The sequence below is a fragment of the Patagioenas fasciata genome, chromosome 1, assembly GCF_037038585.1.
Source record: "Patagioenas fasciata isolate bPatFas1 chromosome 1, bPatFas1.hap1, whole genome shotgun sequence".
In the NCBI taxonomy this organism is placed as follows: domain Eukaryota; kingdom Metazoa; phylum Chordata; class Aves; order Columbiformes; family Columbidae; genus Patagioenas; species Patagioenas fasciata.
Window position 1 is genome coordinate 55,318,110 of NC_092520.1, and position 25,880 is coordinate 55,343,989.

The 25,880-nt window shown below is 42.9% G+C and overlaps 1 protein-coding gene across 4 annotated transcripts in view; it reads right to left on the reverse strand.

The window, feature by feature from the left end:
* Positions 1-12,167, reverse strand: part of ABCC4 (ATP binding cassette subfamily C member 4 (PEL blood group)) — a 156,895-nt gene extending 144,728 nt beyond the window's left edge. For 2 of the 4 annotated variants that reach the window (XM_071806713.1, XM_071806706.1), the window contains exon 1: positions 11,974-12,166. In XM_071806713.1, the coding sequence (XP_071662814.1) occupies positions 11,974-12,047 (74 nt within the window). In that variant the 5' untranslated portion in view covers positions 12,048-12,166. Of the gene's footprint in view, positions 1-11,973 lie in introns of all 4 variants that reach the window. The other 2 variants (XR_011738437.1, XM_065830443.2) reach the window with 2 other exon arrangements.
* Positions 12,168-25,880: the final 13,713 nt, after the last annotated feature.

Genomic DNA, 25,880 nt, shown 5'->3' on the forward strand with positions numbered 1-25,880 from the left:
TTGCTCCAGGACAGACAGTCATAGGAAAGATCTGCAGACTTCAGTTGACTCATGCGGCCAACATCAAGTGTTCCTCCCCTTGCAACATCAGTATTAGCCTACAGTGTACTCCATAAACAAGTCACAAGTCTCCTTTCTGACAGAGAAGGATGAAAAACAAGTAGTCTTCCCCAGCTCCTTTAGAACAAGAATCAGGATGGAACAACCCTTTCATGAAAACACAGGGATAAATCCTTCTCACATCTATGGAAATGGTTATGAGATTCCACTAGTTACTGCTGCCAAGGCGGTAAAAACAAAAATCATTCTCACATTTAACAAAGAGAATAAATAGTATATTTATTATAGAATCTCATAATGGCTGAGGTTGATTTGAAGGGACCTCTGGAGGTCATCTGGTCCAATCCCCCTACTCAAGCAGGGCCACCCAGTGCTGGTTGGCCAGGACTATGTCCAGACAGATTTTTAGTATCTCCAAGAATGGAGCCTCCACAAGCTCCCCCGGCAACCTGTGGCAGTGCTTGGTCACCCTCACAGTGAAAACGTGTTCTCTGATCTTCCGAGGGAACCTCCTGTGTTTCTGTTTCTGCTCCTTGCCTCTGGTCCTGTCCCTGGGGGCCACTGAGCAGAGCCTGGCTCCCTCCTGTTTGCACCCTCTCTTCAGGTATCTATATACATTGGTGAGATCAACTGAGCATTCTCTGCTCCAGGCTGAACAGTCTGAGCTCTCTCAGCCTTTCCTCTCAAGAGGATGCTTCAATCCCTTCATGATCATCTTCGTGGCCCTTCACTGGACTCTCTAGTATGCCCATGTCTCTCTCACACTGCGGAGCTCAGAACTGCACACAGTACACTCCAGGTGTTGCCTCACCAGTGCTACATACTGCTGTCCATTACTGGCAAGTAGCAGGATGCACAAAGGAAAATAAAAGACACTTAGAAAATACACTTAAAAATACACTTAAAAAAATAAAACAACACTTAATGTTACTCTGTAGAACATCATTCCTTTACTTACAACTTTCAAAACACAGTGAAAAACCACAATCAGGCCACAGGAAAGACAACACTTCTGTTGAGTGCAACCGCTCTCTCCTCACGTGAGTTTGATGCAGCCCTACAGCCGACAGCAGCAGAAAGTGTTGACCAAAGCGCAGTCCACTTGCAAAGTAAGCAGATGGAAGACAACAGTCTGAAGTCTACAGGATTGTTAGAATCATCCAGCTTATCCTTTGGCCTTAAACTCTCCAAAAAACTTGCTGATGATACACTCACCTCCACTGAGTTCTTACGGTTTATAGGAAATCCCTTGTGTCTCCTCAGCTTCAAACCAATCAAGTACTGTATGTACTACGAAACTTAATTGCCAAACTGAGTAGCACATATTGCAGGGTAAAAGCTGCCAAAAATCTCAAGGTTTTCAGACTATTAGTTCTAGTGAAACCTAGCGTAAATTCAGGGCTTCTCACATTTTCCCATTAGTTAAAACCATAATCTTGAACACAGTAACATATTGCACTATAATCTCTATCTTAACATTAAAAAACACAAGGAAAACCAACCCAGAGTATGCAGAAAACTGTGGTAATTCATTCTGTGACTCATTTATTATAATGGACAACACGGCAAAGACTCAGCACAAGTCCACATGTTTCTGTAGGGTTAGGAAAGAAAAAAAAAACACAACATAAAAAGAAACAAAAGTTTTAAAATCATTCATTGTTGAGCTTTCTGACTACTCTCCCCCAAAATACTCATCTTCAAGAGCAACTGCTACAGAGGTCTTAAGGGTACAAAAGATTTTAACAGTATGTTGTTTTACTCCAGGCTATATTTGAACATCTTTAGAAGAAAGCTAAAAATTTTTCTTGTCAAATTCCAAAGTACACCTAGTCCTTGAAGACCTTTTAGCCCAAGAATGAGGTCTTTCAATTGTCCACTGCAAATGCTCAGAAGAACCGCTGAAGTTTCACCACCTTACTGATGTGTTCTGTCCACACTGGAAGGTCTACTTTCAGACAGAAGACTGAGCAGACGTTCATGTTCAGTCATTAAAGTAAGAATTCCCAGCAGGATGCCATGTTCAGGTTATGCCCTGTGGAATTCTCCACCCTTAGGGCAGAATTGAGATCCTCCTATTTCACCCAGCCTGGTGTTACTTGGGTCACACACTCCTAACAAGAAAATGAACCAGGCCCGTCTCTTGCCTGAAGGCCCAGTTAAATCAGGGAGTGCTGGAAGAGGACTGCTAAAGGAAGCTGGCAAATAAGGCAATGGCCTACAATAAAGAACATCCCCAAAGCCTCAACTTAGCCATAAAGGAAGACTACTCATTAGAACAATAATGTCTTCTGGCCAAACAGAGATCAGCTAACACTATCTCTTCAAGGGGTAAATAATAAAAAAGGTCCACAGAAAAGAACAACTTGCTGTGAACACAGAAACTGTGCAAGCTGCATTACTCTTTCATAAAAAAAGCTGAAATAATAAACAGAAGTTAAGATGACGTAGAGAAACAGAGGGAATACATAAACAGTGATGCAACTACTCTTCTAATCCCAAGGATGGACATAAAATGCACTCGCTACTGATCTATTGCCTGAAGAAAGAGAGAAGCAATGTGGTGGGGAAGAAAGGCTTGCACCTCAGTCCCACATATCTATATTTTCTTCTGAGGAAACTGTTGAACTTTAATAAAAATAAGAGCCCTTATTCACCGTCTTCTGTTTACCCCCGTACTATCCTGTTTGCTAAGAATTTTGAATACTTGGTTCTTACACATAGCTTCATTTCAGCCACCCTTTCAAAACACGAGGTTCACATGATGCCTTTCAAAGAGCTTAGCCCGAATTTTTGCTAGCATGAATAACACATAAAAATGCAAATATCTGGAAGAATCCTGAGTACCTTCTGCTCTGCTGGGAAAGCCTCTGTTCTATCAAGGCGATTAGTTGATCAAAGACATCAATTTGGAAAGAAGCCCAGAATTAGTCCCTGTTACCACCAGAATACTGATGTCACTAGGAATAAAGATTAAAAAATAAATTAAAAAAAAAGGAATCACTCTGTAACCTGATGCAAAGCCAAGAGATAGCTAACTGCAAAACAGTAACTCACTGCTCTGACTCTAAAACCTTTCTACCTTTGCAGCACTACCTTGGACACTGATAATAAAGAAAGTGATTCATTTCTGAATCAGCAGATACACAAAGACCATAAAACAAACATTCACTTCCCGCATTTCCCTACTCCTGGGTCATGACATTACACACCCTGTAACAACACAGCAAATCAGCCACAATTCACTTGGTTGTTCAAGAAAGTTCAATTTTTACAAGCTGTAAGTAGAGCAACTCCACCAGGAATTTGGAAAGCCTCTAAGGTCTCCAGAAAAAGCGAAGAATCACAGTGTTTTCTTATGCTTGTATGAGAACTGAGACCTCAAGCGGAGGTCTTACTTCCTCACTCAGATGGCATGTAAGAGAATCAAGCCCTGCTATCCAAAAGGCAGGGTCAGAATACTCATGCTGCTTGTTTCGTACATGAAATGTAATTTCCTAAACAAGAAAGCTTTTAAATTAGGTTTTCTATCATCCCAAAAGAATTTCTCTTCAGCCAAGGAAGAAACACATTATAGATAGGTAGATTAAACTAAACATAGAATCATGGAATGTCCTGAGTCGGAAGGCACTCACAAGGGTCATCGAGTCCAAGTCCTGTCCCTGCACAGGACAACCCCACAGTTCACACCATGTGTCTGAGGGCTTGTCCAGTCTCTTCTTGAACACTGTCAGGCTTGGGGCCGTGACACCTCCCTGGGGAGCCTGTTCCAGTGCTGCACCACCCTCTGGGGGAAGAACCTTTTCCTCGTGTCCAACCTAAACCTCCCCTGGCACATCTTCCTGCCATTCCCTCAGGTCCTGTCACTGGTCACCAGAGAGAAGAGATCAGTGCCTGCCCCTCCTCCTCCCCTGGTGAGGAAGCTGCAGCTGCCATGAGGTCTCCCCTCAGTCTCCTCTAGGCTGAACAAACCAAGTGACTTAAACCACTCCTCATCGGCTTTCCCTCCAAATCCTTCACCAACTTCATAGCCCTCTTGTGGACACTCTCTAGCAGCTTTATATCTTTTTTATCCTGTAGCGCCCAGAACTGCACAAAGTGCTCAAGGTGAAGCTACAGCGTTCAGCTCAACTGGTTCATTAACCCTGGGATGGGACCTGCTGTGCCTCTGGATTAACATCATGTCCTGCTTGCAAACACTCAAAAACTACCATTCTCACCCCACAGAGCAGGCTTGCAGAGCTTTACAGAAACCCATGCATATTTTGCAAGATCTTCATGAACTGAGAATGTTTGTCAGAAAACATCAGCCAAGAAGCATTTGCAATCACATTACAAGGGTGACACAGTTTAAAAATGTCCCAAGATCAAAGGATGTGTCTGTTGGAGCCTTAGGTGCACCTGCAGGCTTTAATTGCCCTGAACAGCCCCGCAACCGTTACACAATAGTTGGTCACTAAGATATTACAGTACCTTCCTCTGCGCAAGTGCAAAATTTTGCTCTCACCAGTTTCACAAAAGCCCTCACTTCACTGGCCAGGTCAGAGAAATCAGACTAAAGGGACTACTTTTCTAATTTAAAAAAAAAAATAATAGTTTTCTCCTTCTTTATTTGTAATTATAGGCAGAAGTTTACCTTCTGGGTGATTTTATAGCACCCAGTCAATGCCACATCCTAGACACTCTCATCAACTAATTCCCTAAGGAGGTGGTTTACAAATTGCATTTTCCTCATTCCTCTTAAGCCTATTTGCACATTACATTACAAGCATCATCTGTTCACACTCAATGTCCAGTTATTTTTCAACAGTTGCACAGAAGAGTCTTTGTTTACTCAAATTCTTCCATAACACTAGGATTTCATCTCCCTGAGCAGCTTGGAAGCACTACTTCAACTACTAAGCCTCAAAGTAACACATATTTCTTTCTCTTGAACTACCTACTTTGGAGCTGGGTTGGGTGGGTTTTTTTTTTTTGTAAAAAACAAATAGGGTTTCCTCACAGGACCTTTTGATTGTAAATCGCATTGCTTATCCTCCATGGCTTACCTCAGGTGTCTACCTGCTTCCTTTTTTTGTTCATTGCCCACCTTCATCACTTGAAGTTCTACACCAAAGTAGTCTGTAGCGATCATATGATTTTTTTTTAAATCCCATCTCTACTTCACATTTCTCACCCACTCTCTTCAGTAAGCTGCCTTTTCCCACTTCCCCTTATCAAGGCAGTCATCTACAATTAATAAAGTAAACAGAATAAGGTCTGGTATTTTTTCAGATGCTTTTCAATTGGTGTTTTGGTTGCAACTTCCCTCCTCGGCTTACTGCAGCTTAAACAGTAGATTTTCTCACTGCCTACAGTAGGAAAAAAAAGGAATACAATGAAATTACTTCAGAGGCATACTAACTCAAAAACACCCTTCAGGCTTCCAGTTCCAATGCCAGACTGTATTAACCTTTGATACTCAGCTTCATCTCATCTTCCGTGCTGTTGCTTTTTCACAGCACACTGTAAGCAGCCAGGTCACTGAACATCCATTTTCTGATGTTAACAGTAACTCAACTGGTATTTGATCACACTTACCACATGCTATTTTAATGCCGTTCACCTACATTGCACCAGCCAGGTATGAAGTATCTGATTAACATAGCATACTTCCTGATATTCCAGCTGACAAGACGAGGGACAGATAGGGCAAGGGTCAAAAAAATAAGCATATTGGGGCTAACATTTTCTGCAGAGCCTGGAAACAGAGAATGAAGGAGCAGCATCACACGTACCTGTGGTATTTTTGATTCCAAACCCAGCATCCACATGCCAAAAAGAACATCCAAAGTACCAAAGACTTGATGCAAAGGTCTGAGATTATGCCTTATAACAATAAATTTTTGTACAAGCTGTTTATTGAAGTAAGGCTTAAGTTGTTCCATAGAGTAAAGGGATGGGAGTTCGCAATTTCATAGAAAAGAACTGGACATCCAAACACATTTCTAATCTCAGTTTAGATAATGACTAAAACAACTTAGTTGGACCGAGCAGTTCCTTCGTCACTTCAAAAATGCATCTAAAAACTGTGTTATAGCTCTCATATATGTTTAATAGAAAAAAAGCAACCAAAACAAACAAACAAACGGGCTCAAACCCTGAAATAAAAGTTACACAGAAAGTTTACTTCAGCATAATGGTCTCTGATTTCAGTTTCCAAAAGAAAATGCAAATACTGAAATCTAACGGTAGCAATTTCTGTATTAGCCTCCTTTCTGGCAAGTAATGGAAATAGGAAGACTTAAAACCACCAGTTGAGTTTGCATTGGTATTACAAGTGGTTGGGTGTCAGGGACAAAATTAAATAGATGATTAGTCTTTTTAACCTTCCACTCCCAAAATCTAATTGCATTATCTCCCTCCTCCACTTACTTAAGGCCTTGAAGAATTTTCTTGAAGCAAGGGGAAAAAGCTGGATTTTGGGAAAAAGAAACACAACATACTCCTAATGTCGAAGTTTTGTAGGAACTATAACAGGGACATTTTTCTCTCATATATGATACAACATGCTTTACCTAAGGCATTCCAAAGGCAGAAAGCCTCAGTGTTTCGTTACACTCAGTTATCTGATTGCATATTGCACAGATATTTACTGTAGATAGCAAATGCTAACATTTTGATAGTTTATACACACTTGCTGTAGTCAATATATTTAGCACTCTTTAACCATGTATTTTAACTTCACTAGCTCATGTAGAATGACTTTCAAACAATATTTTCTTGTGTATAACACAGCCCTTTTGCAATAAAGCAAGGAAAACTTAAAAATGAATGCAGTAGTTCAAGAGACTGCATTACTTGAATTTGACTACAGGATATTAAATATCTGAAAAATGAACAAACAAGGCATTATCTTTTTAAAAAGTTGTATGTGCAATCCTCCGGTTTTTTTCAATCAGAAAAAATAAAAAAATAAAAAAAAGCAAGTTTGATTCCATTCTTTGGCTATTACAAATGTGTCTTCTGTGTTATCTATACTGAAAATGTTTATGTATTTGTTTAGAGCTTCCTATAGCACCACAGTAGTCCTGCTAAAAATAGCCACCAGTAAGTCAACAAACGAACTAAAAATTAGCTACCTCAGAGATCTTTATTAAGCGGCATCTGTTAAGAGTTGCCACCATCACTAATTTCAGGCAACATCAGTTGGAATTCACTAGATACCAGGCAAGATCCCAGGCAAATTGCAAAGCCTGATGCTGCTTGATATTTTGTCACCTCAAGTAAACCTAAAATCCTCACAGGCAAATCTATTCACTGACACAGTAAGGAACACTGATCAGTTTTAACGGTGGCGCTGCTGGGCTCCGGTTGGAACTTCCAAAAAAGGGATGGATTCTCTGCCTAACCTCTTCCAATGCAAGGCAAGATAGGCTTTTGAAGACAGTCACGTCACAGGACTAAAATGCAGGTGACACTGCGGCCTACTCAGAAGTCCAACTCAATCAGTCAGTGGCCCTTCAGATCCTAAGCTATGGGGTGAGAGAGGAAGAAGAAGTTATAGAAAGCATGTAGTTATAATTCACATTATTCACACCGCTACAAGACGTGCGTGACATAACTGCATTTGGTCAGACAAACAGCTACGAACTCTGCAGGCACCACCGAAAATCTTGGAACTTCGATATCTGAGCTTACCCCATTCTGTTCACACTTAAACCCACAGGTAAAGATTTTTTTTTACTCTTCTCCCACTACATCCCAGGTCAGAGCAGCAAAGAAGACTTTGTGGTTTTGTCCTTTATTCTAAAGCACGTGCTTAGCAGGCCAAGAACAATGCCATCAGACACTAACAGGTAACGATAAAACAACTGTTTATTCTTTGGAATCATAACTGCGCGGATGTCTCAGAGCAAGTTCATGTTCTAATGTTGTTATTGTAACAGCAGTTGCCACGTGTCAAGTGATGATATAAAAAGGTATCCAGCCTGAGGATACTGAGTGTCCAGTGCTCCAAAGGAGCTGAGAACTTGTCATAGGTCCAGTCAATCTGTGACATTTAAATAATTACTATCATTAATTTATGTAAATATTATTATTTTTTAAATCACAAATACATAAAATTTAGCAGGGTTTTAATTTCTTTTAGTTCTCTGAAAAAAAAACACCAGGTGCCCCTTCCACTTGCCCTCCTTCTCATGTCATCAATGCGTGAAAAGTTACTCAGCTTTTCTAAAATTTAATCACAGCACATGTTTTGTAACTTTCCACAGAAGTGGATTCAATGCCTGAACAACAATGCATACAAAAACTTAACTATTGTATCACTAAAACTTCTTGAAGAGAACAAATGCTATAAGCAGATAAAAAAAACATCTGCTACATTATGAAAATACAAGCTCAAATACAAGTTAATAGTTAGGATAAGTACTGTTACTCTGTACAGTTATTAACTTAATAATCATCAGCCCACACAGCAGAAAAAGTACTGAAAAGTACTATTCTGAACTTCATGAAGTATGGAGTACAAGGCTTTTTAAACTCAAAATGCTTTCTACAACAGAATAGCTGTTTGAACATGAAAAACACTGGACTGAATTTTCGCTTTCTTGGAGGGACATAAAAAAAATGAATCCTTCTACCCATCCTTCAAAGCCCTCAATCTCACCAGCAAACTGAGCCAGCAAAAAAAAATTTAAAAAAAAAAAAAAACAAAAAAACAAAACAAAAAAAACCAATAATACACACACACCACCAAAACATGCACACACACAAAGCCACCACACAAAACCAAACACAGATTAATTAAATCAGAAATATACCCAAGTGCTGCTAACTCTGTAACTGAACTACCAACAAGAGAAGTTCAATGAGCATGGGAACTTGTGACTCTGAAGGTCATTAGTTACAGTAATATCTGGAACATCCAGAAAAACAATTTTGGCTTCGACAATCCTGTGTTAATACAGATAATTCTGTGAGAGATACAGAAAATAAAAATATTTGGCAGCTGCCCTGATCTTCATCCTTCTGTCATAAACAGTTTTTTTATTCTTGTAACATCCAGACTAACATTACACACAGGATGCATTATAAAAATAACAATATTCACACACAATCCAGATGCTCCCCTTTCCCATGAATGTACTACTGAAGCATTTAACATTCATCAAGCTCATACTTGTCAAAGTCGCAACCTAAAAGCAAGAAGACAAGCTTTGAACAACGGGAGAAGAATGTGTCTTCAGCCTACACACTCATTACCTTAGATTTATAATTCAATGAAAACATGACTTTTTTTCCCCCTGTGGGTTTGATCTTGTTTCTGTCAGACAATAATTTCAGCTTTTCTTCTGTACCACTGGCACCAAAGCAGGAGATACTTCCTTACAATGGCAAAATTGCACTTTCGGAGTAAAACATAAGTAAAATAAAAATAAGAAGGACCCTTACCCAGCTAACTGCAATGCCCTACTTTCTGTCCTCACTGACAACAGGCAGCCAACACCTGGGTTTTGGAGAGCAGAGCAGGCACACTTAAGCAACCGCATGGTGGTGGCTGCCGCTACTCCCAGGACAGCCCTTCTCAAGCACTGCTTATCCCGTTCTCCAGCTGAAAATGTCTCAGAACATCCCACTGAGACAGCAGGTAAAATGAAGCAGTGCTCACACAGCTGTCTGTCAGACGCTGTATGCTTTGTAAAAAGGAAGAACAATTCTTAAAGCTACATTTAAAGTCAGCTTTGTGGCTGATGAAGAGTGTTTTAATGTTTCCTTGATTTTATGTAAAACAGTATTTACTTACAGAAAAGTGACAGCCTTTGTTTACTCAATATAAGCCACTTCAGACATCACTTCAGCTGAAATTTTCACTAAGAAGAGTCTTATACTTGCAGACTAGTAAATAACGAGGATATAGTAGTATTTTTGATGACCACATGCAGCACAGGTAAGAGAAGGATATTTCCGCTACTGTGAATTATACTGCTACGAATGCCAGGAAAACAGTACACAGAGAACAAATTCTAAAGTTTTTCACACCACACAAATCCTTTTAATCAAAGCACAAGTCCTACAACTGTACACGACCAACGGACTGCAAAGTGTGAGGTCCCAGTTGATCTCTAGACTTCCAGCAGGCCTGTCACTTCACAAGCACAGGCTTCCACCTGCTCTGCCCTTTGCACAACGAGCACCTACAAACGTGTTTGTGGTAAAAGGAACCTTTCAGGCACTTGCCTAAACCTTGAGAAGTTTAAGGTACTCTGTTGTGCTGTTGAACACTTCTCTGCAATACATGGAGATCAATACAAAGGCCTAAAAGAAGGATGATGGGAGCAGGCAGAAAACCAGCTATGAACCCTGCACACTTCCTTTTTCACATCCATCTGGCTTGTTTTTGTCAAGAACTACCAGTAAAACCACAAGATCCCAGCAAGGGAAAGGGAACAGACCAGAAGCAATGCTGCGTGGCCAACTGAGGTTCAGCCCTCTCTGCCTGGACTTCCCAGCAAAGCTGTTTCAACACGGGAGACCCTGATGTCAACGAAGAATCCACAAGTCAAAATGCTGAACACAGGGAGTTCTGCGCAAGCGTACAACACCAACCCCCCTTTTTTCCTTTTCCCTTCTTTTTTTCCTTTTCCACAAAGTACCTCTGAGGACATACCCTTGACTGAAAATTTGTTTAAATAAAATTCACAGGGCTTTTAAAATTCCCCTACCTTCCAAAACTGACTCCTGCACCTGCTCGGAGTTGCTTATAGGCACAAAGAGTTTTTTTACTTGTGTTTCAGAGGCTTCCAGAAAAAGAACCGCATGTGCCATACCCTCTTTTCCTTCCCTGCCTCCACCACGTAGCACACCATGTGAACCCTGGCTCAGGCTGCAGTAGGGTAAGCAGAATAAGAGGTACTCCAGTAACTGCTCTCTTCCAAAAGGGATGTGCTAAAACACACAAGCTTGATGCTCTCCCCTTTCACTTTGCACATGTTCTATTACATTTCCAAGCAACTAAACTGCCGAGCTGTTAATTCCCCGCTGCCTGGAATAATTATATATATCTACACCAAGGTTCCCACTAATAAGAAAACACACGCTAACTTTGAACTAGCAGTCATCTGGTCCCATAGAAGTCTGTGGTGACAGCGTAACACTCTGTGATACCCTAAGCGCCCCCCAAAGCCGCCTTACACCGGGGAACTCCCCCGCCACGCGGCTCAGAAACCAGCCCAGTCCCGGCGGGGGAAAGCCCCGCGGCGACAGCGAGATTGGCAAACCCCGCCGGGATGAGCAATACCTGCCCGCGGTCCGTTATGCAAGCGGAGAAGCGGCACTGGGCCAGGGAGCAGCCCCGCACCCGGGCGAGGAGGCAGCGGACGCTCCCGGCAGCTACTAAACTACCAAACATGTGCTCCAAGGGAACGATGGGGCCGCGCTCGGCGCCGCCCGCCCTGTCGGAGGCGGGCAGGGCCCCGGCCGGGCTATCCCCAGAGCGTGGCAAAGGATCACCGCCCGGCGCCGGCTGCCGGCTTTACCTCAGGAGACCCGGCGGCGCCGCGGCCGGGCTTCCCGCTGCCACCTGCGTGCGAGTGGCTGCCCCGGCCGGCAGCGCTGCCTCTCCGGGCCCGCGGGGGCGGGCGGCTGGTCGGGGCCGAGCCGCGGCTGCAGAGTCACCGCCGGCAGCCGGCGGAGGAGCGCGGGCAGCGCCAGCCGCTGCCTCCCATCCCCCCGCCCGCCGCCGGGGCGCGCAGACCCTCCCGGGAGCCGCGATGAAGTGCGAGCGGACGGCCCTAAGCTGGAGCTCAGCATCTCCCGAGCGGCCAGGCGAGACGGGCGGCACTAAGCACCGGCGCGGCGGCCCCCTCCCCGCCGGCGGGCACCCCGTAGCCGCACCTCCCCCGCTGCCCTCGCCCTCGGGCGGGCACTCACCAGAAGAAGAGCCGGGAGCAGAGGTTGGCATCCCGTAGCGGGTTGGGCTTCTCCTCGCGGGGCACCGCTTCCATGCCGCCCGCCGCACCGCGCCAAGCCGGCGGCGGCAAGCGCGCAGGGACTCAAAGGCGACTTCCCACCGCGGCAGCCGCCGCCGCTCTGCCGCCGGCCGGCGCTGTTTCCGGGAGAGCCGGCACCCCCCGCCTCGTCCCTCCCTCCCGCCGCAGGACGCCTCCTGCAAGCCCGGCTCCCCCGCGGCGCCCGCCCCAGCGCCGAGGCGGAGGCGCCGGGCGGCCTCGGAGGCCGCGCTGTGGCAGGAGCCGCCCCCTGGGGCTGGGGCGGGGGCTGGGCCTGCCGTGCCTCCGCGGGGAGGGCCGAGGGGCTCCCCGTGACGCTGACAAATTGCCCGCGGGAGGGAAGCGAGGCCACCACCGTCCGGGTTGGTCACCTCAGGGCAGGTCCCGCTCGTCCCATCCCCAGCTTCTCGCCTGCGGGTGTCCCTCGCTGGTGAAAAGCATCTGCTCACTGCCCGCGGGAGCGAGTCCAGCTCAATGGCATCAAACCCCGCCAGAAACACTTGCTCTCACTTCTCCTTTCTAGATCTTGTGGATACTTATACTAAAAAAAAAGACTCATCATCATCTTTCCAACTTGAGCATGGGACCTAAAATAAGGGTCTGCATTCAGGATGGCAGTTGTTGCTCCAGCGCTCAAGGAGGTGGAGATGAGCCAGAGACAGGTCTGAGTCCACAGACCCTCAGTGCTATCAGGAAAATGACACTTAGGAGACTTCGGTAGTACAAAGTAGTTGCTTAATATCAGGAGATGTTGCATCACATAAATCCTTGAAGGAATTCTCAAAACTTCAGCAAGTAATCACCATACTTCTCACCAATACTGTCACCATGGCCTGCCACAGGGAGTGGGACCAAAAGAAACATACAGAAGTAGGAATGTGGGATATCTATCTGAAGATAAATGGGAGAACTATTCACCTCCATGAAAAAGTAGTTGGCAAAACAGGTTACTGCCATTCTGTAACTTCTCTGCAGTCTCAGAGTCACAGGTGGCTGAGGTTGGAAAGGGCCTCTGGAGGTCGTCTGATCCAAACCCCCTGCTCAAGCCAGGCCACCTAGACTTGCTTGACTAGAGCAATGTCCAGACAGCTTTTGAAAACCTCCAAGGATGGAGACTCCATAGCCTCTCCGTGAAACCTGTGCCAGTGCTGGTGACTCTCCCAGTGAAAAACTGTTTCCTGATATTCAGAGGAAACATTCTGTGTTTCAGTTTGTGCCCGTTGCCTCTGGTCCTGTCACAGGGCAAAGCCTGGCTCCCTCCTCTTTGCACCTCCCTTCAGGTTGTATCAACATATACATTGATAAGATCCCCTTGGGCCTTCTCTTCTCCAGCCGGACAGTCCCAGCTCTCTCAGTCTTTCCTCTTAGGAGGATCCTCCAGTTCCTTCATCATCTTTGTGACCCTTCACTGGAATCTCTCCAGTATGTTCATGTCTCTCTTGCACTGGGGAACCCAGAACTGGACACAGTAGTCCAGGTGCTGCTTGACTAGTTCTGAGTATAGGAGACGGATCACATCCCTCAACCTGCTGGCAACACCCCTAGTGCAGCCCCGGATACCATTTGCCTTCTTTGCCTCAAGGACACATTGCTGGCTCGTGTTCAACTTGGTGTTCACCAGGACCCACAGGTGCTTTTCTGCCAAGCTGCCTTCCAGCTGGGCAGCCAGCAGTCTGTACTGGTGCCTCTGCAGGTACAGGACTTAGTGCTTCTCTTTTTTGAGCTTCATGAGGTTCCTGTCAGCCCATTTCTCCCATGTCAATATCAAGGTCCCTCTGGATGACAACTCAACCTAATGTAACAGCAACTTCTCCTAGTTCTGCGTAATCAGCAAACTTGCTGAGGATGCACTCTTCCCCATCGTCCAGATCATTAACCAAGATGTTGGATGGACAGTTTTGGAGCCCATGTCGATGCGTGATGTATACTGCTACTCGCCTCCATCTAGACCATGCAACTAATCACAACTCTGAGGCTGCTTCACTCTCCAGCCGAGTCAGCTGTGACAGGCACCATTCTTACGTTCTGATTATTCATCTTATGCCCCCAGTAGCGACCAGCCCTATCCCTTCCCACTAAAATGCATTGTCAGTTAAACAATTAACAGGGCTGGCATCTGACTTTCATTATAGGCATTGGAGTTGATGTGGAGATAAAAAAGGAGTAGGGTCTGGGCTACACTGTGTTATTGAAGAAATAGCCTAAGTTCCTGCTGGCAAGAATGTCATAGTAACAATAAGTCAGACAAATTAAGCTGTCTGTCAGTGAACATTGACAGGGCTGGCAACAGCATACACTGCTTGAGCAGAGATAATGTGCCACAGAATTTTGCAAGCAATAAGTAGTACACTTGTCAACAACTGTCTGTAGATCCTCCCAGATTAAAACAAGGAAATACTTTTATGGAAATGGTGCAGTGTTTGAAGGGATAGGCTTTAATACAATAGTGTTTATGTATTCAAGAACCTGAATAATTAAATTATCTCCAAAAATGTTTTAAGGAAAGCTCTCTCCATCAGCAAAATCTGACAGGTTTGTTTGTGTTAAGCAAATTTGTCTAACAAGATAATTAAAAGGTATGACAGCCCAATGCAAGTCCCAAAATGCCAATAAAGCTTGTGTCAAGCAGTGGGAGAAAGGAAGATGTAAATCTTAAAACTGACTTCCATTCATGAAGCATTACCTTTGTGAAGTAAATTATCAGGCCAGTTGTCTTGCAATGAAAAATCATCCAAACGTTTCTTAGTTTGGGCGAGGAATTAGCATACTGGTCATGAACAAGTATTTTATTTTGAGAACATGATTAAATGTATTAAGTAAAATATTAAAGTAACTTTTTCCAATATTATTGTAACGGTAGGAAAAGCACAAACAACAAACCTTAAGTAGTACATTTTTCCTTTGCCAGCACTATTAGTGACAAATCTTGACACTACTTATTTTAAAATAAATACTAGTGTGTACTTTTAAGTCCAAAATAAAACACACTGTGAAGTTTTTGAGAAGCGGAAACGAAAAGGAGAGAAGAACATTAAATTCAACAACAAAAAAAATAATATCCTGAAAGCCAAATTAATCCGTAACTGTATTTGTCAAGTGTGTAAGTAATTACTAGAAACTGATGCGGTAATAAAGAAGTGTGAAGCAATTAACAACAGAGATACTTGGGAAAATCTAAGGCTGCAAATGGAGAGGAAGGAGGAGAGAAAGTAACACAGTGATGAAATTAGTAATCGTTTTTCTATTTTAGGGGGAAAAAAAGCAACTTCCAATTTATTCCTTAATATTTTGCTATGGCAACAATATATTCACAACATGGAAAGAGCAAGATATATAACAAACATCAAAGTGCAACTTAGTATATCTGTAATACAGATAGCAATCTAGCAAAACCAACTGCTCAAATAGAGTAATGGCCAAATTAAGCCAATGTCATCTGAATGAAACCCATTATACATATACATTGTGCTAGGGAAATCAATTAGATGATCACAAAGGATGTCACAAACATGCAAACACACAAGATTCCTTATTTCTTCAGTGCAAAAGAAATGCAATAGTCACTAAATAAGCATCTGTGTGTTGTGTGGCCTTAAGCCCTCTTTGCTCTAGTCTCTTCTCATTCTGAATGCAGCCAGACTGATTAGTTTCTTCATGTGCATTTTGTATGGCACTTATCACTAGAGTACATGAGTTCACAAACATCCGCTTTTCTCAAAACATTGGGCTATCATTGGGCAGTTTCAACTAGTTTCCAAACGGTGAATAAAAGCATGTGGATCTTAAGGTGAAATACAGCCACTGATCACTGTTATACAGCAGGAACCTAAAGCTTAGTCTTTCAGATGATGTAGCACTATAGCCTTTCCCTTTCAGGCAAGCGGCCATTGATTTCAGAGCTGAACAGTTTCTCCATATCACACCCCAGGGCCTCGAGGCAGGTACCTAGAAAACCAAGAAGACGTGCATGAATCTGCCTGAAAAGTCTGGATAAAAGATTTGCTGAGCACTACATGGTGCCCCTGAGGCCGTACTAGGGGCAGAATCACATTCACAGCTGTTTGAAAGACATCAGAGGGAGTAGCTTCCCAAAGATGAGCTATGACAGCAGCATGTGAAGGCTTTACAACAGCACATTGTTTGAGTTTAATGTTTTTGATTGAAGCCAGGCAGAAAGGCAGACTGAATGCTTGCCTGACAAACCCAACAGCCTTGTTTCCTGCCGTGCCATGGGCAGGAATGCTGGCTGTCCCTCTGGCTGCAAGCCCAACTTGTCACTATTCAGTGACCTGACTCATCATCTTCCTGATGTATCCACTGGAGAATAGTTTCTCATCCTCCTGCAATACAGGCATATTGGCCTCTTCTGGTTCAGCTGCAGAAGAGAAGTATCAATGCTGCAGAGCCAAGCTGTAAGTAATTTTGTTAGTTTGATCTGGTCATCCGTGTGTAATTCCAACAGTCTTCCTCGGGTGCTCTTCCTGCTTCTTCTTTTTACCCCAATAGTCATCTCCATTTTCCACATATCTTTTTCTCCATCCCCATATGAATTTTCTACTGCCATAGTTTCTTATTTATAGTAATTGACTTATTCATTTTCCTTAAATCATGGTGCAAATTCAGATGCCTAAGCCTAAGTGCCTTCTTCCATTTTAGACATGGTAGGATTTTCTACTTGGCCATAAGTTACGATTCCAGGTTTCAGGTCTTGAATTAATTGTGTCATATTTGGCAGTCCTATGCTGATGACTCTGGTGCCTTATAAATGACAGTAGGCACCTATGTTTAAACAACTGAGTTTTGCCCTTACCATCTTCAATTTTGAATCACTCTGGGTTTTAAGCCAGAGTCCTCTACATCTTTGGCAGCAGCATTAAGGTTATTTTGGTCAATACGATTCTTCCTAAGGAACTTTTAATTTCCATTCACATTTTTCTATCTAAATGTCGCACACACACATACATGCACACGCAATATTTCTGTTAATTTTCATAGTTCAGTTCTTTTGATGTTTGAATGTCCACCTACTTACTTTAGAGAAAACTATATTAAAATCATTTATCCATAGCAAATAGGTTCTATTGATCATCTGCTAAGATCAGATTCAAACCAGTTACTTTGGATTAAATTGAATATTTGATGCAGCAGAAAAGTCTCAGAAAAGATTCTACTAAGAGTTAAAATTGAGACACCTATGACATGTTCAGGTCTTTTAACAATTTAATCTCTGTAAGCACAGATACTTGGAGACTGGTGCTTCTGTAGGGTGATCTGATAAGCAGCCTTTCAGCAGCAGTTCCCTGCACTATTAGTTAAAACACCAATTCCTGTGTATTTACAATATTGCTCTCTTGAGCTACAGAGCCTTCTCTTATCCATTCCTAAGCAACTAAGGGCTAATTTCAGCATTCCAGTCTCACCAGGTAATAGACATGAAACTTGCTGCTTCTATTCAATACAGTTTCAATTCTTCCAGCTTTTAATCCGCATTTCTAATATTGATAATTGATATTCTAAAGAGCAAAGACTGTCTTTACGTTGCAGAAAATCTTGAACTTTATTTACCCTCTTCCTATCCTGACCTCTTGCTTTTCTAGCTTAATACTAGCCAGCACAGCCCAGAGTAATCTCCAAACAATGGTGAATTACAGTAACAGAAAAATTAAATTGAACTAGTTTCAGGGCAAGAGTGAGTCAGCAAAAAGAAAACAAACTTCTGTGAGCATTGTGCAGACTATGACTGATAGCCTAGGGAAATAAAGACTTCCCATCGCTGACATTTAAAAACCAGGTTGGATTAATTTCTGTCATGATGTCTGATCAACGTAGGCAGCCTAGTCCAAGGGTAGGAAATGGATTAAGTGACTTCCTGACATCCGTGTTTTCTGTGAATGCCAGTGTCCATGGACTCATTTGACTGGGCAAGATTCCCAGGGTGTTGCCGTGACTTCAACACAACAAAGGGGAAAATTATTTGTTAAAACCTCTCCTCGGAGCCTGGAGGTGAATGGTGGATCTCCGGTTCATTCAAGTCAAATTTTGGTGATACTGTGCTCTCTCTTGTATGGATGAGGATCTTAGGCATAATAGTTTTGTCCTGATTTTTTTTAAAACAACGTTAAGGACATACAACACTGAGAAATGCAGAATTCAAGTGGCTTTGGTAAGAGAGCTCTGGTGTTCCAAAGTGACTAAGAAGATAAATAAGCTAACAGCAAACAACATGTTTCCACTCAAGTTAGTAAAACCTGTGCTTCTTTCAAAGCTTGATTACAGCATTCCCTTGCATTTTACACATTTATTTTCATGAACATGGTTTCCACTGTGTAATCTCTTTCATTTGGTATCAACCTAAATAGGCAAGAGGGAGAGGAGAGGAGAGGAGAGGAGAGGAGAGGAGAGGAGAGGAGAGGAGAGGAGAGGAGAGGAGAGGAGAGGAGAGGAGAGGAGAGGAGAGGAGAGGAGAGGAGAGGAGAGGAGAGGAGAGGAGGAGAGGAGAGGAGAGGAGAGGAGAGGAGAGGAGAGGAGAGGAGAGGAGAGGAGAGGAGAGGAGAGGAGAGGAGAGGAGAGGAGAGGAGAGGAGAGGAGAGGAGAGGAGAGGAGAGGAGAGGAGAGGAGAGGAGAGGAGAGGAGAGGAGAGGAGGAGAGGAGAGGAGAGGAGAGGAGAGGAGAGGAGAGGAGAGGAGAGGAGAGGAGAGGAGAGGAGAGGAGAGGAGAGGAGAGGAGAGGAGAGGAGAGGAGAGGAGAGGAGAGGAGAGGAGAGGAGAGGAGAGGAGAGGAGAGGAGAGGAGAGGAGAGGAGAGGAGAGAGGAGAGGAGAGGGGAGAGGAGAGAGGAAGGGAGGGGAGGGGAGGGGAGGGGAGGGGAGGGGAGGGGAGGGGAGAGGGGAAGGGAGGGGAGGGGAGAGGGGAGGGGAGGGGAGAGGGGAGGGGAGGGGAGGGGAGGGGAGAGGGGAGGGGAGGGGAGGGGAGGGGAGGGGAGGGGAGGGATGGGGAGACATCTAAAGTAGAAGCATGGAAGTTCTTCCTCCCCCAAGGAGTAAAAGAGAAGGAAAAAGCAGGTGGAGAACACTCATGCATTTATAAGACACAGCAAATCAGTCAGCAGGTCCACCATTATGGTCCAGACATTTCTAGTTGTTCTTGAAGCCACTCTCCTTCCATGCTAAAATCAGAAAAACGCATTGTGCAGATGGTCAAACAAAACTCCCTTTCTTCCCAGAAAAATTCATTTCCCTCTTGTAATGACACAAATAGTCAACCAGATCCTGAAGAAAAGGTACATAAGTCACTTTTCAGAATGAAACGTCACCATCAAGATCATCTGGATCCTGATCATATTTCAATTAGCATTGCCAGATTTAAGAAAGTTATTTTTGGCAGTAAAAATGGGACATACGACAACACAAACAAATACATAGCTTTTTCCTTCTGTAACATAAAGCCACAGAGAAGCTTGCTTAAATTGAGTGGCAGAGTCTGGCTTTTGCTCTTCTGGGGGTTACCCGCTATGACGAGATATTGGACAAAATTAAAATAATTTCTTTTGTTATAAGACAGTACTTGTCACCTCAACATACAAACTGCAGATGGTGACAGCAGACATCTTCAGTCTAAACATGTTCTTTGAATAACATTGAACCTAAAATAATATTGTATCTGGGTTTTTTTACTTTTTCTGAGACTCCTCAATAGTATTTATGGCCACCAATGAACTAAGCAAAAGCCTAATGTCATCCTGCATTCTGGCTGAAGATGGAAAAAAAACTAGAATACTGATAGATCAAATAATATTTAGAGGTCACAAAATTAAGCACTCACATAAGTTTTAATAGCAGATGAAACACGCTCACACTGCACACCGAGAGCTTGATTTCTACCTTTAATAAGAACCTCACAATGCAAAGTCAGATACAACTGTGTGTGCATACAGTGTTAGTTTTAGCTGACAGAAGACACAGGAGGTGACCGGTCACTCTAGCAAGATGCTAAGGGCAGGAAAATAAAATAAATAAAATAAAAAATTACATTTATTATTCCATTTTCTTCTGAGAAAGGAGAGGATGGTTTACTCAGCTCTCAATACTTTACGAGAAAACTAGTGGCAGATGGGAGGGTGAAACGGCAATTCTGTCATAACAAAGCTAAGGCCAGCAGAGCCATCTTCAAAATATGTCACGTCTGACCTGGATATGAGCCACTTACCGTCAAGTATAGACAGTCAAATCAGAACACAAACAGTGTTAAATGACCGCAAACATAATTACTCTCAGCCTTGGCCAACATAGTCTGTCAACGCTGTTATTAATATCACTTGACCTTCCTTGGCTCTCAGCTGCATGACCAGGGTCCGGCACATGTAGGTCCATGGCCTGACTTTTTGGTGTGTCTGACACTTCTGGGCACACCTCTCAGCAGACCACCAGTTACCTGCCAACACAGAGCTCCCAAAAGTCAATTTTTTGGTCCACATATCCATGGCCCACATATCTTCCTCATCTAACCACACACCACTGGGCAAGTCTCTTCTCCTTAGTTCTTTCTGGGCAGCCTGACACTGGTCTTGGGTATTGCAATCCAGGATGGACCAAGAATAGAGGAATCTTTTTCTGAATTGCATTCATTTTGTGAGTCAGAATTTACATTATAAGGTTTGTAATGTAATTATTGTACTATATTTGTGCTAAATTCTTTATTTATTTGGTTTACTTTAAAGTTATAAACTTAGAACCACATACTATACATACTGACTCACAGGCACCAAGGATATTTACTCAGTGTTTTTCTGTGTATAGATTCTTCCATCTTAATCACTGTTTCATTTGGGTATCTTCTAACAACACGCTGAGTACCATGACTAACACATGTCAAGTCCTGTTTATTCTTGTTGTCAGTTTGGTTTGATTTAATGCAGCTTCAGGCTAATATGCCCACAGCTGTGTTTGGGTTAGAGAAATAAAGGTTGAAGTGATACAAATTGCTGTTAGAGTAGAAGGTGTTGAGGTCTTCCTTACTGCTCCCACCCCCTGACTATATGATGCTCAGCCTCAGACAAACCAAGGTGGAAAATTTTGTCTCCTACACAGGGAGACTTGCTCTTACAGAGGGACATTCTTCTTCCTCTGTGGTGGGTAGAGGTTTACCTTGGTTTTTTAGGCATCTATTTACATCTCTGAGACCAAGCAACTTGGAGGGCAAGAACAGAGATCTTGCATTTAACAGTAGTTTATGGAAGACAAAGCAAAGAACAGACCACGGATATGTGTTTATAGTACTCTGTGTTAACCTTGGGGATGTGCACCTTGTATTCTGCACTTCAGGGTATTTCCTATGGGCTGAAGGCTTCACAGGCAAGTGCATGGGGTGCATGTAGTCCAGAGGGCAGGAGCAAAGAAAGCTTCATATGTGTCACACCAAACTAAGCTGAATCATAGAATGGTTGATTGTGCCCTTCACCTTGTTTCAGTTACAGTTACAGCCTCCTATTCTATGGGAGATATAAGAGAAAGGGATATTCATGTTTGCTAATGTGGTTAATATGCAAAAGGTTAGCGGTGGTGAGAAATATGGAAGCACTCCCATGCCATGACTTGAACCGGCCAGATGTAAACTCATACATATGCAGCTTTTGCTCTTATTGTTAAGCTGCGGGCCATTCCTGGGAATCTTGTGGCCAAATTTGCATTCATTACATTTTTTGTTCTTCATTAGTGCCCTCGTCCTTGCCAAACAATTCTTATTTCTCTGATCAAATCCTCTGCCTGCATTTTCATTCGGATGGCCTTTCAACCTTTATATACTGGGACAGAAAGATATGAAAAGGCTGTGGGTGTTTTCAGAAGCAGACTGATGTTCCAGACACATCACAAAGAGGAGAAGGAACCATGAAGTTAGAAATGTCAGCAGCAGAAGAGCAGCTGTGGCAGTAAGGACTGCTAGGTGAACCACAGAGCATAAGAACAGAAAAAGGACTGAGGACAAAACATGTGTGTCCAAACTCGTGCCAGAGAGAAAAAAAAAGGAAAATCAGATAGAAGGATAGAAAACTGAGCACAATAAAAATAAAAGAGAGGTGAGGTTGACCACACAAAGGGGACAGGGAAGGAGGATGATTGTGTCAGGTACTAAGATGACCAGTAGATGGTGAAGTTTTGAATAGCTGCCTTGTCCAACAAGCCAAGTATATGCATGCATCAGGTCCCCACAACAACTGAAATTCAAGACCAAATTGATGGAGAGGAAACTGTTTAACAAATCCCCTCAGTTGTGACCAGGGGCAGGCAGGAATAGGTGGGATAAATTTGTGTGTACATTTATAGGCTCATATCTCTGTGCATGGGTTAGCTTTAGGCTGTATCAGTAGTCATGGCTGTAGTTCTGTTTCTGTAACTAAATGCATTTCATACCCTTCAAGACACACTCCACAGCAGCAAACTATTATTTTCCCATCCGACCCCCACTTTTCGTCATCCCTCCTGACACAGAAAGTCAGTGCCATCATGTGTGCCCTTTTCTTCTCCAGATCATCTTCAAAGGAGGTGACCAGCGAGTAGGGAGTTGCACAGAAGTACCACCCCTCTCTCTGGCAGCAGTTAAAAGAAAGCACAGAAGCTTCCCACCACTTAAGAGCAGGAAGCACCAGGATTATCCTTTCCCAACAGTATGGTCTGACTGAATTAATTTTCCACAAACCTGCCATGCTACTAACAACATAGATGTGATCTTCTTGAATCCCCGCTCCATCTTGGCACCTGTGCTGATGGCTCTTCCTTCCCAGCTCTTCTGACGAACAGACGAAAACAGAGTAAAAAACTTTAGTGAACTCTAACAGTCATTTTCCTACCAGGTAACCTTTATAACGCAGAGTTTTCAAGGAGATTACATAAATCACTCTCTTCATACTTGGATGCTGACCGAGCTCCTTTGGAAACGGACTATGCTTTTCATTCTTTAATTGTCCAGTACTGGCAGAGTGCTTCTGCTTCAGGAGTGGGATTCCCAGGAGCTACATTATCACAGAAAAAAAAAAAAAAAAAAAAGAGTAATCTTGCCAGCTTTTGTTCTACACATTAAATAATGACCCTTTGAATGAGTCATTTAACCAGACAAATTTTTGAAGAGATTTTCCTTGAGTAATTTCATAAGAATGATATTTCTCTATAGGAAGGTCATTCTTTGAAGGAAGAAGGGCCATTCAGAATAATAAAAACAGTAATAATAATATGACCACGGCATTAGTAATTTCTGCATTGGAACATTTGTCAGTAGGTGAACTGGGTAACTGTTGTCTACTTCTTCCCAGAGCTTTTATTCAGCAGGAGTGACTCTGTACACCCAGCCTTTTTGTTGGATATAATCTGCACATAAATTAGAGTGAGAGAAGCCAAATACATAAGTAGGAGTAAATACGACTTCTGGAAATGAAAACAAAAATAGCATTCTGCTGGAATCCAGGTGGGCTCTGAAGCCTGTTCCTGTTCTTTGTACAACCCCTCATGTGAGTCCAAATATGAAATACATCACTAAGCATCCCTGCAGCTCTAATTTAGTAAGATTTAAGCTGCTGGGAGCCCAGATCAGATACAAAGTGCCACATGTTGTCACTTCTGTGTGAACTAGGGTAGGTGCTGGTATCTCTTCTGTGAAGACCAATGACAGGACCTGCAGGAATGGCAGGAAGATGTGCCAGGGGAGATTCAGGTTGGACATGAGTAAAAGGTTCTTCCCCCAGAGGGTGGTGCAGCACTGGAACAGGCTCCCCAGGGAGGTATCACAGCCCCAAACCTGACAGTGTTCAAGAAGAGACTGGACAAGGCCTCAGACACATGGTGTGAACTGTGAAGTTGTCCTGTGCAGGGACAGGAGTTGGACTCAATGATCCTTGTGGGTCCCTTCCAACTCAGGACATTCTATGATTCTGTGGCCTTTCAGGTATTGTGCTTTTCTCTAAAGGTGTGGCAACATTACAAAAGAAACTTGGAAATACAGTTCTCACTGTCTTTGCCACAAGATAAAAAATGACAGATCAATACAGTGGTGATATAATATGGCCAATTTCCATAAATGTCTGATACAAACCTGTATTTCAGTTTCTGCTAATGCTGCCTTACTGTAGCCAGTAAACAAGTTTGGAGTTTTCCTTCAAGCTGACAACTATTACAGGTCATAAAGCAAATTGCTTTGACCAGGGACATTCTTATCTCCCTAATTGGACATGATGCTAAAAGCATCATTTGCAAAGCATGTTTAGGGTAGACATAATTTGTACAAGTGACAACAAGGGACTGACACAGAGAATAAAAAATGTATGTTCTTTAGCAGATTGCAACATAAAAAACCCCACATCTAAATTTGGTGGCAGCTGAACAAGTAGGGAGGGAAGCAGAGAGAGACCTATGCTACGTTCCTACAGCCGAAGAAGAAACCGGTAAGAGATCAGGGGCTCCCAAGTTTGTGGCTTGACCAGTGAACTGTCACAGCTCCCAACACACATATAGGGAAGTTTTAGCTGTCATGGCAACCGTTTCTTTCTGGTTGACTGCACTGTGATAAACATTTGATTAAACAGTTTTTATTTATGTCTCTAATCGCAAAGATTTCTTTAGTGAAACAGTTAATTTAAAGGTTTTGCTACCTAATCATGCAGCAACTGGCACAGTTCAGCCCTGGCGTGGATGACTGGCAGCACAATTAAATAATAAGAAATTACAGAAGACAGAGTGTCAAAGTTGTAAAGGAAGTACAAAAAGGGTGCTCTTTTGGTAGTTAGATGGATGGTTGAATCTATGTGAATGATACTTTCTAAAAATTATTTGATGGCAATTTCACAGAAGAGGTTAATTTCAGGTTGAAGAAAGCTTTTTATTCAGCCTGTGAATCTAAGCACTTTACATTTTTAATTCTAAAATAAATTCAAGACTGAACAAGTTATTTCAAATAGAAGAATCAATACATTTTATTTAGCATAAAAAATAAGACTTTTATTTTGCTGTACTTCTCAGTTTGGATTTTTTTCATACAATTCAGTGAATCCAGAACAAATTGTCCTGCCAGAATTACTTTTTTTTCCATAAAAGACTACTGAATATTTTGCAACGTATTTCAAGAAAACTATAATCTGAGGAACCTTCAGAAAATTCTTTAAAAAAAAAAATCTATTTGGCATATCTTAATCCCTGCATATTCCCTTCCTGGTCTTTTCATGCTGACTCAGCAATATGGTGTTCTACCTATCGCCACTTAAATATTAAGTTTAGAATTTGTTAGACCTGAAACTTTTAATTTAGATTTTATTAGGCCTGAAGCAATCTCTCGCTGCATTTCATTTCTCTGGGCCCGCATTTAAATGTATCCCTAGTTGGCTTTTTATCAACATCCCCTTTCCGTGACTAGGAGGCATCATTTCTTGGTTCTTCTAGGGCTACAGGTTCACATGTTCTGTTAAAACTGGCTCTAAATCAACGTTTCTAAAACTTCTGGTACATAGGGCACATGGGGTTCTTTTCTGAGTTAAAACTGGATGGTGCATGTCAGATATCCCTGACTTACTATAGCGCAGCAGTCCTGCTCCTCAGCTCTGGGGGCCAGTAGGCTCTTGGCAGGCTCACACATCATCTTACAGGAAACCTTCTGTGAATTGCTGCCCTAAGCAGGACCACAAGCAAAACAAGTGGACTCTGAACAACCATGGAGAAAACAGAAGGTAAAATGTTGAACAGGATGATGGCTTTTCAAACCAAGAATGTTGTATTTATTACTGGATTTAGGCAGTAACTGGTTTAAAAGTTTCTGCTCTTGCGGTCCAATGGAAGACCATTTTTATCTTCTAGAAT